We start from the raw sequence: 18,893 nt of genomic DNA on the forward strand, positions 1-18,893 counted from the left end.
GCCGGGCGGGGCAGTCGGCGCCACGCCCGGTAGTGCACGTGGAATTCATTCATACCTGAATCGCTAAGCAGCCATATTTGGCGTTATAACGCCGACGCTATGCTGGCGCCTGGCGCAAGGTTCATGAATCCCGGGGATGGTCTTCAATTGTACTTGACTTGCGCAGATGGGAACTGCTAAACCTTTCTCTCCTATCCAAGGCAGCGATAATTAAAATGAATATTCTTCCTAAACTTCTTTTTCAATTCAGTTCTATTGATCAAACAATCCCTAAATTCTTCTTCTCTAAGGTCCACAAGGAATTAGCTAAATTAATTTGGTTTCCTAAATCAATTAGGATCTCATACTCTAAGTTACTGCTTCCTAAAAGCAAAGGAGGTCTAAGCTTATCTAACTTTCGTCTTTACTATTTAATTATCTCAGCTAACAAATTATTATCTATCACTTCTGTGAATGTCGGGAACTACAACAATCTTCCTAATTGGACTAAGATATGGCACCAACATATTTTAACCAAAAACTTTAATTCAACAGCTCTCCCATTTCTATCTATAGATGTTATGGATACTCTTAAACTCTCAAAGTCTTTAAAACAGAAGGTAAAATTATTTCAAGAGCTGCTAAAATATGTTAATTTAGACAATGCTTTTCATTTATTACAGCCGATTCACCTAAATCCTAATATTAAACTAAATAATAATATGATTAACCTCTCACATTTTCCTCAAATTAAAAATCTTAATATATGGGATATCCTGAAGTATAAAGATGTAACCTTAACGAGCTTTTGCAAAATTTTGGAAGTTAGAGGTAAATATTTCTCTATTCTCCGACAATTAAGAGAAATTCTTGTTACTAAATATGCTTACATCAAACCCAGAAACCAAGATTTTACTAATTTGGACATGGTGATACAAACTTTGTTGCTTCCACGAAAATGATATCTAAATCATATAATCTCTTAATTGATATAATTCATAAATCAGATTGTCTTTTTTCTAAATATTGGGATGGATTTAACACACAATTGAACATGAATCAGAAAATCTCTGCCATCAAAGCAACTTTGGAATTCTCACCCTTCAAGAAACTTTACTATACCCAACTAATGATAAATAATAATGCTTATCACACCCCTATTAAACTTAATAAATTTAATCCCAGTAAATCTTCCTCATGCTCATGCTGTTCATTCTCAAATGCAGATCTAATGCATATTATATGGTCATGTCATCACTCACATAAACTTTGGACCTCATTGAAGGTTCGTTTGCAAAAAATGGGATACCATAAATCCACTTTATCTTGGGAATTAGCAATTCTTCATTTACCCCAAATACCTCTTTCTAGATTGGATATTCATGTGATAATATATATATGTATGCTCATAAAATTCTATAGCACTAAAAATTGGCTTGATCGTACCAAACTCAATTGGGAAAATTTCCAGTCAGTGGCTTACTCATATATTTCTGCACAGAAAACACTAGTGAAAAGTCCCAAAAAGCTGGCGCTTACTAACAAAATGTTAGAAAAAGTTTTACTTATTATCAACTGCGTAGATTAGTCTGTCATTTATCTTGTCTTGAGTCACAAAAACTTTGGGCTATTTAATGTTATTTTTGACTTTGGTATATAAATTTAGATAGTGTTTTGCATTTCGGTCAACTTTTTGTAAATATTGTATATAGTTATATAAGGTATAACTTATATAAAATAGTCTATATGTTCCTATAATTTGTAACCTTTATAATTATATTGTAATGTTTGTTTTTCAAGCTGTCATTGTTATATCTTATTGTTTAATAATCAATAAAAAGTTTTTTGGCAAAAAAAAAAATATTCTTATGTTCTGCTTCCCTCCAGATCATCACTGTTTAATATTGTCAAATATTTACCTCCCTCCACAAAACCACACTGATCCATATCCATCAGTTTTTGGATCACTGTTGCCATTCTTTTAGCAATTATAGACATAAACACTTTATAATCTTGGCTTAGTAGTGAAATGGGCCTGTATGAAGCTGGATCCAATGGATCGTTATCCTCATTAGGTATTACCATTACCACCACCTTCTTCCAGGATGCTGGTACTTCTCCTTCTCTTAAAATACTGTTAAACAAAGGCTTCCGGATCTTTATCAGTTTTTTCTCTCCTAGCTTTTAAACTTCATGAAGAAAGACCACAGAAAGGCACAGGTGCAACCAGCATCAAGACCCACCAATAACAGAGGTATATTCTTACGTTCTGCTTCTCTCCAGATCATCAGTGTTCTGTTAATATTGTCAAATATTTGCCTCCCTCCACAAAACCACACTGATCCATATCTATCAATTTTTGGATCACTTTTGCCATTCTTTTAGCCATTATAGACATAAACACTTTATAATCATGGTTTAGTATTGAAATGGGCCTGTATGAAGCTGGATCCATTGGATCTTTACCCTGTTTAGGTATTACCATTACAACTGCCTTCTTCCAGGATGCTGGTTTTTCTCCTCCCTTTAAAATACTGTTAAAACCTTCCAGATCTTCATCAGTTTTTTTCCCTCTTAGCTTCTAAACTTCCACAGGGATACCATCTATTCCTGGGGACTTTCCTGTAGATTGGATATACATAGTCTTTTTTATCTCATCTCTTCCTGTCCTGTTAGTCATTGAGCCTCGTCTACCTCTAACCTTGGCATATTTAAGTCTTCCATAAACATTTCTCTTTGTACATTTTCTTGATTTCCATATTTCTCTGCTTTATATAAAGTTTCATAAAATTTCCAAAATATTTCTAATACTTCTACAGGCTCTCTTGTTATCTTCCTTGTTATAGGCTTCCTAAGACTGGTGACAGCCCTTTCCATTTTCTGTTGCCTGAGCCATTGTGCTAAATGTTTTTGTGCTCTAGAATTATTATCAAAAAATAGTTGCTTAACACCAATTTATCTAAACTCATTTATATTATCGAGGTAATCCCTTATTTTCTCTTTAACGTTCTGCAGTTGCTCCTTTTCTTATTCTGAGAGATTCCTCCTATTTTGCAATACTTTCACATTTGTTAGTCCCTCTAAATAATTTTCGTTGCTTCTTAACCATAACTTCCTTTCCTTTATTTCCACCATAGTTTTAAACTCCACTTTATTTTTATCACACTCTCTAGCTATATTTTCAGAAGAAAATTCTGTCTTTTCTAGTGGCTCCTGAATTAATTCCAAAACCCATTCCTTACATTTCATTCTTTTCAACCAATAGGTTGGAAAGTGCCAATGTCTCATTTTTTTCATTACCTTGCGTTTTTATTTTAGTTATTATTGGCGCATGATCTGAAGTAGTTATTGGATGTGTTTCAAGACCTTTAATTAAATGCACATGTTCCTGTGAGAGTGAAATTCTATCTAGCCTAGCCCAGTTTTTGTATCTTGGAGAATAATATGAAAATTCACTCCGAACTCCTAGTACTAAATGCATATCTTCTATGCCAAACATTTTCATAAATGTCTTCAAAAATCTACCCCCCTTTGTTATATATTTCCCTTCTAGCCCCCCCCCCCAGACACATCTTCACTGTTGCAATCCAAATTCCAGTCTCCACCTATAAGTAATACTCCTTGCTGAAAGCTGATTATTTCTCCCAGAATTTTCTTAAGCTCCATTATAGCAGTTTTAGGTGGAACATATATCCTTGTTACTGTAATCCTCCTCCCTTGCCAGTAGCCCCTTATTACTATATATTTTCCATTGTTATCTTTTTTTCCCTCTTCTATCACTATTGGAGCTCTTCTTGGAATTAATATAAGTAGTCCTCTTTTCCTTTGCCCCTAATATTCTGCTGAATAACCATCCTGAAAACCTTTCTTTATCAAATTCACATGTTCAGTTCTTTCCTGTAGCTGTTTGCACTCTACATTTTTAATATAGTTCACTACTCTCTATTTTTTATATTTATCTGCATGTCCATTCAGATTGAAAGACATTACATAAAGCATCATTTTCTTATATACTTATTATTACCACCTTTTATGTATAACTGCTTTTTTGTTAAATGTTTAGTCCCAACTTTTATGTTATATGGATATACTGTTCACCAGGTTGGTCCTTTATACAGTTGTTTCTTGTCATATCCATTTAAGCCTATGCCACATCTTATATAACTTGTGTTTTTTTTTTAAAGCCCTCAAATAGAACAAACAACCCCCCAGAACCCTAAAACCTATTAATTTAATAATAACACACAAAACTATGTATAGCTTCAAATTTTGAAGTTTTTGCTTCCTAATAAAAACAAAAGTTCTAAGTTAATAGCCACATTGACAGGGTACAGCCTGTTGTATTAGTAAGTGCTATTTGATTTAGTCTCTTTATAGTTCTCCCAGCTGAGAAAACACTTAGTGTTTACTGAAAGCTTTCATCTCCAAGCCATTTCACTTTATCAAATTGTCTTATATTGAAATACAATCCAGGCACACAACTGCTAAGGGTACCTTGTTTACCCGAAAAAAAGTCCTATAATATTTCATATTCTTTTTCATTTACATGCTTTGTAATAAATTTGTTAGTGGATCATGCCTAGGATCCCAACCCAGTCATTTCCTTATGCATGCATGGGAGGAAGTACACGGATTTTTCTTCTTTCATACTCTCTTAACCACACCTTTCCTCTCTCCCTCCTTTACATTGCAGTACCTACATTTGTTAAAAACTGAACGAGGAAAAAGAAGGGAGAAAAAGAAAAAAAACAAAAGCACCTTTTTATATTCGTATCCCCATTGCATTTTAAAAAAAATTGAAAAACTTTACGTCGTCTGATTGGTTCTGTCTTTAAAACTCTCCCAGCTGGGAAATTCCCTGATTGCTTTCAGAGAACATTATGTCCTAGCCAGTTTCTCCCCTTGTTTTTCTTTTCTGTTAGCCAATCCCCTTCCACCAGACCGTCTCCAGTTTCTCTTTATCAGATCGTCTCCATGGAGACATGAGAACCAGCCAGTTTTTCTTCATCAGACTGTTTCCATGTAAACATGAAGACCAGCTGCAGAATTGCTACATGCATTTGCTCGATACAAAAGCCTCATAATATTCAATATTCTTTTTCATTTACTTGTTACCTCTCAAAACTGATCAATAAGATCCTCAATCCAGTCATTTCCCCATGCAAGAATGAGAGAAAGCACATTCATTTTAACTTTGTCATGCTTTTTTAACCAGGCACTTTTGCACTATTGTTTCCCATTGCATTGCCTATATTTCTCAAAACTGTACAAGAAGAAAGACAGAAAAGGGGAGAAAAAGAAAAAAAAAACAGCACCTGATTACAGTCCCCATTACTTTTAAAAATAGCATGCAAAGAAAACCATACACCACAAATACAGTACTATTAAGAAAAGAAAATGTTTTCTTTACTTGGCTTTCTCCCCTCTGTTCCCCTTCTGAACATTAATGACAGGAAGTAAGGCATATACTTTGGAGTCCCCTACAAATCCAAAAATTTTGAAAACGTCCAATATTTCCAGATTTTCTTGTTCTGACATATGTCACAAGTATAATTATTACATTGTAATCCCACATTGCATTATTGGTTTTATTACTGTTCTTTTTCAGCACCCATATCCTGTCTCTGTTTTATTTCCAATGTACTCTTGATTCTTTTAGTCAACTCTCATGCTGCCTTCTCTGTCTCCAACATTTTCCATTGAAGTACTGGAAAAGGTTTCACAGGTACAGTCTCTGTGTGGTCTTTATTATCAGAAGAACAAGAAGCAGAAACACCTTCTGTTGTACAGCTCAGTTTTTGTTGAACAAATTTTTGTATTTCCTCCTTACCATACACTTCTTCAAAAAATTATTCTGCCCCTCCGGGGAAGAATACCTTAAAGACAGCTGGATACAGCAGTTTAAATATCACACCCGCATCTCTACATTCCCTGAATAGTGGAATGAATTTACCCCTCTTTGGCCTGGTGCACGAGTAATCCTTCTTCACAAACATTCTGCAGTCTTCCAATTTTAGTATTTTGTGCTTCTTCCACAGTTTTGTCAGAATCAACTCCTTCTGCTGGTAGGATTGCATCTTTACTATTGAAGGTCTAAGTTGCTTTCTTATAGGTAGGTTTGGAGCATACACACGATGTGCACTTTCAGCTAACAACTCCTGCTGTGGAATACCAGTTGCTTGTTTGTGCTTTCATAAAAGTAATGCAGTCTGTTCCTTCCAGCTTCTCTGGTGTAGCTGAAAATCTCAGGTTTTCCCTATGTGCTCTGTCCTCTGATTCTATTATTTTTTGAAGTATCTCTTCCTGAACAGTCTCCTATTCAGCCAGCCGTTTCTTCTTTTCGACCTCTGATTTTTGCAGCTTTATCATCTCATCTGAGTATCTGTTTAAAGCTTCTTCTATTTTTCCAGCCTTTTGCTGTTTGTGTTGACGTACTCCATCAGTGTTTTTTTATTTTAACCAGATCTGTATGCAGTTGTCTTGTGTCCTCCTGTAGCTTACTCAAAGTTATGTCTGAAGGTTGCATTGCATTTTTCTGAACAGCTGCAGAACCCTCCCCAGTTAGTGTTTTTTCCTCACTTTTTGTAGCTGATTTCTTTCCAGGTCTTCTGTATTTCTTTATTCCTGGCATCCAGGCAGTGCACTTTGCTAGCCCATTACTCAGATTTATGCATAAACAAAAGTTTACTGGCCTTCTCTGCTGAGTTTCTGTTTTCACATTGGGAGGGCTAGAAACACGCTGTTACTCAGTGTGCAACCATTTTGGAAGTCTCACGACCATTTAGTTTTGACCTGAATTTCTGAGAAGTATATACCAAACAGTAGGGGGCCCAGCACTGACCTCTGTGGTACCCCATTGTTAACAGGTCTGCTGGCTGATGTGGATTCACCCACTTTGATAGTGTGTGTCCAGTTTGTAAGACAGTTGGCAACCCATCTTGCATCAAAGGGGTTTGCATTCAGTTTGCTAAAGTTTATTGGTAATGCCTGAATGTGGGATTGTGTCGAATGCCTTTGCCAAGTCAAGGTTTGCTGTGTGCACAGATTTGCCCTCCTCAGTGGCCATGGTCCCATTTTCAAGAAAATTCACCAGATTTAACAGGCAGGATCTCCTCTCGACAGAGCTGAATTGGGTATGATCCAGGGTTTGGAGGTCACCTATGTCTTTATTTATGAGGTCCATAAGGACATGTTTCATGGCTTTACAGATGAGCCTGGTCAGGCTTATGGGTTTGTAATTCACTGGGTCTGTTGCTAGGCTACCTTTGTGGAGGGGAATAACTGTTGCTGTTCTCCATTCCGCAGGAACAAAGTCTGTGGTTAGGCTATGATTGAAAAGGGTACTTAATGGTGATGCTAGTTCATGTTTTAGCCTGTTTTAAGACAGCCTGGGATGTCGTTTGGTCCCACAGAGGCTGTGTTTTTTGCCTTAGACAAGGCTTTGAGGACCTGCTCTTCAGATATGTAGGGTGAGGGTTGTGAATAGTTTGTTGTAAGGTAGGAGGGGATAAGGGAGTGAAATTTTGTTATAAGATAGGAGGGGATAAGGGAGTGAAATTTTCACCAAACCTATCTGCTAGCATGTTTGCTATCTCTGTAGGGTCAGTGCGTGTGAAACCGTTGATCACTAGTTCTGCACATGCTTGGGTCCTACCTTTTAGGCTATGTATGTAGCTGTAAAAGGCCTTATGGTTATCCTTGGCTGTACTTGCTAAGTTTGTCTGAAAGGAGTCCTTTCAGTATTTACCAAGTTGTCTTATTTGCCTATTGAGGCTGAGGAGGGTGTTTTTCCAGTGTTTTCTTTGACTGCAAATTTTAGCGTTTTTTGTAAAGTTTGTGCTGGATGTCCACCATAGTAGCTTGTTTTTACTTGGGGTTCTGGCTTTCTTTCTGGTACAGCCGAGTTTATACACTTTTATGCAAGTGAGTTGTACAGGGCTGTAGAGTAAGCTTTGGCATAGTTACCACTTCCACCTTGGGGTGGGGCTTGGAATGCACTTATACCTTCACCTAGGAGGGTATAGTGTGCCTAGGTGAAGATTTTTAGTCTGAGTTCACCCTTTGAGTTCTGGTGTTAGTGCCAGCTTGAAGGTAACTGATTTGTGGTCAGTTTTAGCTAATGGGAATCCGACAGTTGCAGCAGTGCATCTGTTTGACATGTTGGTGAGGACCATATCTAGAATGTTTGTTCCCCTTGTCTGGGTATAAACAATTTGTTCCAGGGCATTTAAATTAAAAAAGTGAAGGAACTTTTGTGCTAGCAACTAGGGCTAACATAGGTTCCCCAGTTGATGGTTGGATAACTGAAATCCCCCAATAACCAGTGTGTTCAGTAAAAATTGGAGTGTCTCCAATTTGGTCAAGTAGCCTTCATGGGCAATCATGACCCATGGAAGGAGATCTATAACTGGCTATCACTTGAATGGGGGGAGGTTTTACCCACCGTAACCTGGACTTAGAGTAACTCCATGGAGTTGTCCATTCTAACTAGATGGGAGGTGAATTTATCTCTAATATAGATTGAAACAATGCCTCCTTTGGTTTTCACATGTTCATTTTGCAGTCTAAAGGTGTGGAAGGCATTGTAGCATTGCAAGGCTGTGAAACTCTGTGAGACCTTATACAGGGTTTCTGAAACTACACAGACATCTATATCTTCTAGTGATAGATGTGCATCCAGGGAGTGCAGTTTTTGGTTTAAGCTCCTAGCATTTAGCAGCATGACCCTTATTTTGTTGTGGATTGGCTGATTTCACATCTGTAATGTTGTTTTTGAGACCTTGCCTTAAAAAGGCACTATGGGGGAGGCAAGAGCCTCTTGTGGTTCAACTTTTGTGTATAACATCACGCAGCCAGATAGACTGGAAATAATATAAAGGTATTTTACTAGGAAGATATTTGGTATGAATGACTTGAGTTATTGTAGTAGGTTAAAGGTTTTCTCTTTGTAGACAATTAAATATCGGCTGGTTGGGGAGATTTAATAACTATTTATAAAATGTGTCCATGATTCTGGTTTTGTAAATACGTTGAGTATTCTTATGAAGATGCATTTACTGAATGCCAGGAATAATAATTTCCTGGTAAATGTTGTCTGGTAAAACTTCTGTCTGGAATATTTTTTTTACGGAAAAGCCTGTTTGTGGTGGAATTCTATCCCATTACAGAATAGGAAATCTGAGTCTCTCAGTATTTTTTAACTAATGTGGATCCCTGGCTGGATTAAAAGAGTATTGGATTTTATGATGGCAAGCTCTTCGATGGGATTTCTAGAGGTTGAGCTTGAATTTAGAACATTGAACATGTTAAAATTGTAAGTGTATGGCAATGATTAAAAGATTCTGCTATACAGTAGTGTTCTGCTTGGGGAGCAATACATGCTGGTGAAGCATTTTGCTGCTTACATATGTGCATATCAGCACAAAATGCTGCATGTAAACTTACCAGAGTTGGTGGTAGTATCACATAAAGAACCACATGTTGAGACAGTTATGTTTAGGTTTCTTGCATTTTGTTTAGAAATCCCTGTGATAGTAAATTTACTCCCTAGAAGCCCAAAGCCATTCTAGTACAAAAACATTTCTTGGTGCATTTGTAGCAAGAAAACAGAGTAACAGCAAGTAGGTTAAGCAGATCTGTAACAGAAAATCATTGCTTTGAAGTAATAGCTTGCATCTGTAGATTTGTTTACTCTGTTCAAAACCTCACATTTCAGGATCTACATCAAAACATAGAAATTTCATAACGTTGAAATTCAGAACATTGAGACCAAAACATCAAAATCCCAAAACACTGAAAACCCAAAACAATGAAAAGTCATAACATTGAAAGTATGCTTCATAACACTGAAAGCTACAACGCCCATGTGAATAGCACCCCCTCCAGCTATAACAACACCTAACTAACAAACACACTTTCTACTATGTTTCTGCAGGGGGCTGCTTCACCCCCACATCCCCTGTAAATTAAATATACCAACTCCAAGATCACACTACACTGGAAAAAAGTAAATTTTCTAACCTCACTGTATCACAATCAGCATACACTGAAAATGTAGTAAAAAGTGAGTGTGTTACTTAGATGTTGTTATAGGTGGAGGGAATCTTATTTACATGTGCGATGTAGTTTTCAATGTTATGAAGCTAAGTTTCAATTTTCTGAAGTTTCATTGTTTTTGGGTGTTCAGTGTTTTGAATTTTTGATGTTATGGTCTCGATGTTATGAATTTCAATGTTATGAGATTTCAATGTTTTGAAGTAGACCCACATTTCAGCTGTGTTGAAACTGAATATTTTATCCAAGTGTCAGGTTATTAACATGCTGCTTTTGCCACTCTTGTTGCATTCTTGTTCAAGTTTAGGAAAGTGAAGTGGAATTTGGAAATGTTGATCAGAACCCAACACATTGTAGTCAAAAGTAAATCGTATAGATTTTGGTTTCATGATCAGTGTATCTTAATAGTTCTATGTATTTTAAGAAAATGCTTAATATATATATATATATATATATATATATATATATATATATATATATATATTTTTTTTATTTCAGGAATCTTTTGTTGCACTTTCTGTGGTACAGAAGTTGAAGAGGATGTTTCTTCACTTCCTAAACGAGATGCCCGCACTCTGCTAGCCAAATTTAATGAACAGATTGAACCTATATATGGCCTTCTGCATGAAACAGAAGATATAATTCTACCTCATGAGCTTTTGGAACCACAGCCAACTGAAATCCCAAGCTTGGCATTAGGGTACGTAAATACTTTACACTTAGGGTGTATATGCTTACTTTGCAGTTTGAATATTATGCTTGAAAAATCTAAATATCCAAAGTCATCTAGGTAAATTTACAGTGTTTTTACTGGGAAAGCTTTAGTGTTGATCATGGAATCCAAGGTTGTACTGTTTTTGTAATCCGTCATTTACATTGTCATCAGTCTTCTTTTTCTTTTCTTTTACATGGGGTAAGGTGTTGTGTCAACTGTCATGATTGATCAAAATTCAGTGCCACTCTTCTAATTCTTCGACAATCATACTTGACTGTTGTAGGCCTTCTGTAACACAATCCATCCATCTCTTTGCTGGATGTCCTCATTTCCTGTTGCTTTCTTCCTGTCTGTCTCAAATCTTCTTCATCATTATGTTCTGCTTTCCTGCGTATAGTACTCTTTGACCTTCTGTGCAAATGGAGCTACTTAAACTTCTGATGTCGTCATTTCTTCATGTATCCCACAGTGTGCATCCCCCATCCATCCCCCACACTTTTCCATCACCTCTAGCTTCCTCAACTGCTCTACTTTCACTGCCCACATTTCTGTACCATACAGTAGTACTGCTTACACTACTGATCTGATTTTGTCATTTTCATTTGCTCCCCAACAAATGGGTTTGGGTCCGACCTTTGGATCTGACTTTGCCATCTTCTATAGATTCTAGGATCTGACTCTTCGAGCTCCTCCACCCATAATGCCCCTGACCACTGCAATATTTCAGATCTCATTTGCCTCTCTTTAGGTTCAGATGGGATTGCTATATCTCGTCTTGAGCTCTAGGGGTTTTGTGAGTGTTTTGATCTCTATATATTTCAGTAATTTTCTTCATTAGTCTTTTTATGTTTTATACAGTGGTGGTTTATAGTATCTCCCTTACTCTCTGATACCAACATTTTTTCTTGGTAATCTTTTCTACCATAGGTGGTAACTTTGTCTATTATCTTTAACTCACTTGGAGATATTCCTTCGCCTCACAGTCAGACGCTGTCTGGTTCAATTCTCAGCTAGAGCGTCTTCTGCATGGAGACATGCATGAATGGGTGTACCTTCATTGAAGGTTGTGCATCAGGGCTGGTAACTCGGCATGTAAAAATCAACTACCAATCATTAGCGGACCGGAGTTCCGCTGTGGCGACCCCTAACCGGGAAATGCCGAAAGACACAACAACCACCATTGTTGGTATTTCCTTTTTGTCTTTCTTTCTTCCTTTATATTTAAAACATAATAATAAATAGTACCATTTTTTTATAAAACTTTAAATAGCTATTGTTATTGTCATTCTGATTGTGATTGTTGTGTGCCCCTTTTTCTTCCATTATGGCTGATAAGGTGACTGGTTTTAAGAAATACACTTCCTGTGGGAATAAGATTCCCAGCTCTTGTGACCAGAGGGAGTGCATTTATTACTTAGGCCTGTCACATTTGGACACTCCTTGTTCCATTTGTGCAGCCTTTAAAATAAGGGCCATAAGGGACAGATGAAATAAACTGATTCTAAAGGTTTCATTACCAGCATCTGCTCCTTCTTCAGGTACCTCTACGTCAAGGGCTCAAACCCCATCCCAAAAATCTAAGGAGCCCAGGGAGCACCTGAAATGCTCTCCGGTTCAGTCTCCAAAGACTGCTCTTCTATCAGAGCCACCCAAGAAGGTTCCTAGGACCTTGGATACTAAGTCTTTGGATCTGATACTCATTGTGTCTCCATTCCATCGGCCCTGTAGTCTGAAATTTTCTCCTGAATTGGTGTCACACAGATTGAGATCTCTCCTTCTTCAGGGAACACCTAAAAAGGATTTTAGGCCACCTTCCTCATCCTGCTTTGTTAGGCCATCCCGAAGTCTGTCCAAGGCAGATGTGGATAGGCTGAGGAGAAAGTTCCTCAGAACACAGATCTAGATGGGAGTCTTGCTGGCACCATATTCAGTCAGATCTTTGGGCCTTAAACCATCCTTTCAACCCGTTGTTATGCCTTCTCTGATCCTGTCTTCCATTTCAGAGCCATAGGATCTAAGATATGCGAGAGTGGAGTCATCTGATCCAACGATTCCTTTGTCTTCCACTCTGGCAATATCCCTGATCCAGTCGGCTCCCTCTTCAGACCGCGATGGTTCTTGGAGCTGCAGTGTCGGCATCTGATCTGAAGGGTTGACATAGACTTGGAAGCTTTCAGAGCCATCTCTTCCCCTCGGGGCTTCAGCACTGGATGGCTCAGCTCCAACTCCTTTGAAGTGAGGGTCAGGAAGGGCCAGGAATTGTCTGCTTTCAGAGCTTCAGCTCTGAGTAGTTTGTCCTCTGCTTCTCCTGGTATTTCTGCCTTCAAAGTGATGGAGAGGGTTTTCTTTTACCCAAGAGTATCCTAGTCTCTTCACTGTCGGATACATCATTCACTCCCCCTTCGGATTCTGTGTCTGAATTCCCTTCCTTTTCTGATCCCTCACCAGAATACCTCACTGAGGAGGTCCCTCAGAAGAGGTGTGCAAAAAGCGGCCCTTAGATTCATGGCAGGAATCTCTCACTGAAGACACCAATTTTGATGAAGGAACCACCATATCTCCACCTGAAGATGTCTCATTTGGGGACATCCTAGAGATACGTCACCAAAAAAGGTGATTGGTCTTTCCAAACCCCTTCCCTGGAGAAATCTTTGTTCTTGGAAGCCTTCAGGTCTGGAAAGTCTAGGTTTTGGGTTACTCCTCTGTGGATGAGCTTATAGACGGTCTCCTGCAGAGCATGAAAGGAACCTGACTCCGTGGAACCAATCCTCAAATGCTCGGACAAAATTTGGAGTGCTCCTGATAGTACTAGACTAAAGGGATTCTTGTAGATGCTGTGGTTGTTGTTTATTTGGCTGAATAAAAATCCACCATCCATCCCCCTAACAGAGAGTTTAGGGCATTGGACAGGTTTGGGAAGAAGGTGTATGGGTCAGCGATATTTTCCTTGTGATCACCTGGCACATTTCACCAGATTACAGAGGGACTTGGTAAAGGTACTCTCTAATTCTGCCCCAGGGTCCATATCCGCTGAGGAACAAAAGTTTTTTTCCTCATGACTGGCCACCCTACAATCAATTTTAGATGTGTCCATGGAATTGAGGTTAATCTTGCATGCAGCTGAAGGTACTTCTAGGGTGGCCGGTTCATGCATAGCCATAAGGAGACATGCCTGGATGTGGTTGTGTGATTTTGCGCAGACCTTCAAGGCATTATTCATCATTTCTCCTTTTGATGGATCTTCTTTGTTTGGGCCAACCATTAAAGGCATACTCTCCCATAGTGAAAAGGACAAAGACCTTATCTGCCATCTGAATCCACTTTTGTACCCCGCTGAGACATTTCTCTAGGAATCAGTGCGGTAGGAAGAAGATGTGGTTCCAGAAATCTCAAGGTACATTTCAGGAATCACACAGGGATTTTTCCCCCAGAGGCAGAGGGGGAAATAACTACAATGGTAGATGTCACCCATGTGGCAGAGAGGGTTTGCAGAACCAAGGATCTCAAGATTCCTTCTTGGACAGATCCTTCCTGCTCTCCTGAAAGGTTGCCCAGCTGTCCCTCTCTGGAGGCAGTTGGAAGAGGGGCACTTATCCTTGCACCAAAAAGCCTGGATAGCCATCACAAAAGACTGTTGGGTGCAAAGGATCATGTCCAGAGAATATTTCATTCTCTTTTTACAAATGCCTGAAAAAAAGAGGAAAAGTCTCCCTGATGCTCCACCTGATCAGAGGGAGTGGAAGCTAGCAGATAAAGAGATCTGAAATTTGCAAGATAAAAGCGTCATCCAAGAGGTCCCCTCAGACCAAGCAAGATCTGGAATTTACTCAAGGGTCTTTTTAGTGCCAAAAAGACAGGAGACCTGAGACCTATCTTGGATCGTGGTTATCTAAATCAGTGCGGATAAAACGCATTTTATATGCTTCGTAGTTTTCTGGTTTTTTTTTTTTTTTTTTTTTTTTTTTAATACAGTTTGTTGTGTAGTGGACAGGTTGTTACTGGTGTGCTCGCGTGCGTGTGAAGTCTACTGCTGTTCCCGCAGAGTCGCATGAAGGGGAAATAGACATTTTGACGAACATTTGTGAAAGAGTCAAGTTCTCATTTGGCTCTGTGTTTTTAATAGGAGATGCAAGGGCTTGTGACCTTCTGTAATGCTCCGACACGACAATACTTATTGAACCTGCACCCCAGGTAGGAATTCTTTTATACACACAACAAAAACTGGATCAAATGGATTTTTAGAGGAGCTGTCATTTTCTGCTTGCCACATGCCTGTGCAGATGCTGTCATGTTGCTGTATTGCAGTTTAATGATTGTTGGTTATTGTCTTCTCAGGGACTGCTTTAAGCTTATATAGGTTCATGGGTAGATGTCAGTTTGCAGACCATCACTAGCCTAGCCAGTAACTAGAGTTCATAATCAAACCCTGCACCTTGTATCTTGACTATTGCTTCAGTCCTCATCCTTAAAGACGTTTATTAGCTGTTACTGAAATATGTAACTGGAATTTAGTGTTATGCAGGCAGGGGCTTGTCTGTTGAATTCATGGATGATAGTTTACGTAAACTTCTGTTTTAAGTAAAGAAAAATAGTTGGTGTGATGACACTTATTTATTTTTTTAATGATAGGATGTCAGGTGTCTATGCATATTGCCTGACCAGGTTCTGGCTTGTCGATCATGCAGGGCATGCCCTTTCCAGCGGGAAATGAGCAGTGGGGTTAATGTTCAATGAGCAAAGCTGTCAACTGCAGTTATTTGCTGTCAAATAGTAGAAAGTAGTAACTTTCTGCAAGATGCAGAAAACAGACAATTTCATGATGACTAGAGGGAGCGATACTGTTTTATTCAGCAGGAGAAGAACATTATTTGTTTTCTGTGTCAGTCAACAGTTCCATGCCGAAAATATCAAACTAGAAACAGCATTATGAGACAAAACATAAAAATTTTGACAACATGGTTGGTAAAGAAAGACTGTCCAAAATTGAGCGGTTGTGTTGTAGTTTGACTAAACAGAACATTTTTACTAACAGATCAGCAGATTTTAGCACTGCTTGTGAGGTCAATTATGATATTTTACTAATGACTGCTGAGACTGGGCGTCCATTTACTGATGGTGATATTGTAAAGAACTGCATGATAGCTGCAACAAAAAAGCTGTGTCCAGAAGTTTGTAAGAAATTAGAAACAGTCAATCTGAATCGCATGACTGTACAGCGCAGAATTACTAGCTTGTCTGGAGATGTCATAAGGCAGCTGGCAGACAAGGCAGCATTGTTTATATATTTTTCTCTGGCTGCCGATGAATCAGCTGATGTTGATTCCACAGCACAACTGCTGGCGTTTGTTTGCGGAGTATCTCCTCCCTTCGACATTATTGAAGAGCTGATAGGCATGGGCTCCCTTAAAAGACAAACAAATGGGGTCAGATCTGTTAGAACAGATGTTGAAACTGTGTGACAGACTGGCTCTGGATATGACAAAATTGGTGAGCATGACAACTGATGGTGCACCAGCAATGACAGGAGAGAGTAATGGGCTGGTATCATTGATGAAAAAACATCGTTGATATCAAAACAGGCAGTTAGTAAACTTTCACTGTATCATACATCAGCAGAATCTCTGTGGCAGAGACCTTGGTTTTTAAGAAGTAATGAAGATGGTAGTAAAAATTAACTTCATAAAAAGTCGAGGCCTTAATCATCATCAATTCCACCAGTTTCTTCAGGATACTGAATCAGATCACAGTGACCTGTTGTAGTACTGTGAAGTACGACGGCTTAGTCGGGGTAAAATGCTGCGAAGATTCTGGGAATTGCTTGATGAGGTTACTACAGTCATGAGAAGTAAAAACATGGAAACAGAAGTTGCCTTCCTGACTGACAAATCATGTCAGGCTAAGTTGGCATTTCTTGTTGATGTGACTGAACACTTGAATGATCTTAGCATGAAACTGCAAGGAAACCAGCTTGTTTGTGAACTTGCAAACCATGTGTCAGCATTTCAGATGAAGCTTAAGTTATTTTGCTCGCAGGCAGCATCAGAGAATTTCATCCACTTCCTCACGTTCCAGTCAATGCTGCAGAAACACCAAGGCACTGCAGACTGTTATTGAAAAGCTGGATGTTTTGATTCATTCATTTGACAGGCATTTCAAGATTTTGAAAAGCACAGACTGCATTTGAAGCTGTTTGCAGATCCATTTGGTGTTTCTGTTAATGACATGTAGGCAAAGTACCAGTTAGAACTCCTTGATCTTCAGTCATCAGATGGACTCCATGCTACATTCAGAGAAAACAGTCTGACTTTTACAAGAGTTTTCCTGATGTGTTTGTAAATCTGAAAGACAATGCACGTGTTCATGCAAGTATGTTTGGCAGCACGTATCGTTTTGAACAGACATTTTCACAAATGAAGCTGAACAAAAGTAGCATTCGGAATCAGTTAACTGACAATAACCTTGAAGCATTGTTGCATTTGTCATCAACCAACATTGAGCCTGATATTGCAAAGCTCATTTCCGAGAAGCAGCCACAACTGTCACACTGACTGCATAACCTACTGTTGCCATCAAGTGTGTTTGAAATGTAATCACATTTAATGTGAATACTGTGACTCATTTTACTAATGTGCTGTTTTCTGTAGTGAAGTTGATGTTGCAGTTTACTGCTGTCTTAAGTAAAAATGCCAGTCACCTGTACCTATTAACTTGTAACGACTTATTGTTTTGAGGTGGCCCACATAAGTACTAAGAATTTGTGTAGTGGCCTTCCCCACAAAAAGGTTGTGCACAACTGGGCTAGGGCATCCATTGATGACATTTGTGCAGCTTCCACTTGGTCTAATACTCATACTTTCATTGCTCTTTTCCAATTGGGCCAGCATCTCCAGAAATAGAGCTGTTTTTGGTGCTGTGGTTCTCCGAAACATCCTTCCATGTACACCACCCAAAGTTACCATAGCTGGGGACTCTGTCCCATTCGTTGAGGAATGAATGAAGATGAAAACATCCGATAAAGAAGTTATGTACTCAGACATTCCATCTGTGTTGTCCATTTTCATTCTTCTTCAACTTCCCTCCCTCCCAACCCCATCCATGTCTTTGGGAGAGACCTAAAGAAATTGTTAATAGGAACCATAATTCCTGTTTGAGCTCCTGGTCTTTCAGCTGTCACTTTCTGTCATAGCATTGTTATTGTATTTTTGATAATAATACATATAATACCAGCAAACTCAATCTGAGGTATTGCAGTGGTCAGGAGCATTATGGGTAAAGGAGGAGCTGGAGAGTTGGATCCTAGAATCAATAGAAGATGGCTGATTTGGCTCCGAGGGTTGGAGCCGAACCCATTCATTGAGTAAGAATGAAAATGGACAATACAGATGGAACGTTATGGTGAGTACATAACTTTTTTTTTTCTTTATACACCTTATGCTTCAATTTCTTTAACATTCTTCTGTCACACACTACTCTTGACACACTGTGCCATTTGGCTGCAGCCCCTCCGATTCTAGCTTTGACTTCCTCATTCAGACTTCCCTTTTACTTAACCACCCCTCCCATATACTGTTAATCTGTTCCACTATTTCCATTCTATCTCAGTTCTCAGCGTCTTCTGATTTCCCCCATTTGCTGCCATTACACCTGTCTTAATTGTATTCATTTCATTCCATGTGCCTTCAATTTTGCATTCCACTCCTCTGCTGTTTGCCGAAGTTCTTGTTCAGAATCTACCTGTAACAGCATATTGTCTGCATACAGCAACTTTGTTGATGTGCCCCCCACCAACCTGTTTGCCAATGTAATCCATCACCAGTATGAATAGCTGTGGCTTCAGAGCTGTACCATGATGCATACCAACTCCCACTGAGAACCCCTCTTTGAGTCTAAACACTCTTTAAAATTATGTCATTGGGTTGGGTTGTTACACATAACTTGCACTAATTCTACAAATTCATCAAAGGACAGCACAAATCAGCTTTCTTGGGACTGTCACATACTTTCTCCAAATCTGGGAATGTCCAGTTGTACTCTTTCCTCATTTCTAGCTTCTTCTCAGCTATCTGTTTCCCTGCAAATATCAAGTTGGTTGTGCTGCATCCTGATCTGAATCCAAACTGTTCATCTCTGATCTTCCTTCCTATTA

At 38.8% G+C, this 18,893-nt stretch overlaps 1 protein-coding gene across 1 annotated transcript in view; it reads left to right on the plus strand.

Moving 5' to 3' along the window:
• Positions 1 to 18,893, plus strand: part of LOC122794195 (general transcription factor IIE subunit 1-like) — a 480,389-nt gene that overhangs the window by 279,862 nt on the left and 181,634 nt on the right. The window contains exon 3 of the mRNA XM_044062408.1: positions 10,531 to 10,732. Coding sequence (XP_043918343.1) covers positions 10,531 to 10,732 — 202 coding nt within the window. The remainder of the gene's footprint in view (positions 1 to 10,530; positions 10,733 to 18,893) is intronic.

Source organism: Protopterus annectens, chromosome 2.part1 (assembly GCF_019279795.1).
Source record: "Protopterus annectens isolate FY-2018-M chromosome 2.part1, PAN1.0, whole genome shotgun sequence".
Taxonomy (NCBI): domain Eukaryota; kingdom Metazoa; phylum Chordata; order Ceratodontiformes; family Protopteridae; genus Protopterus; species Protopterus annectens.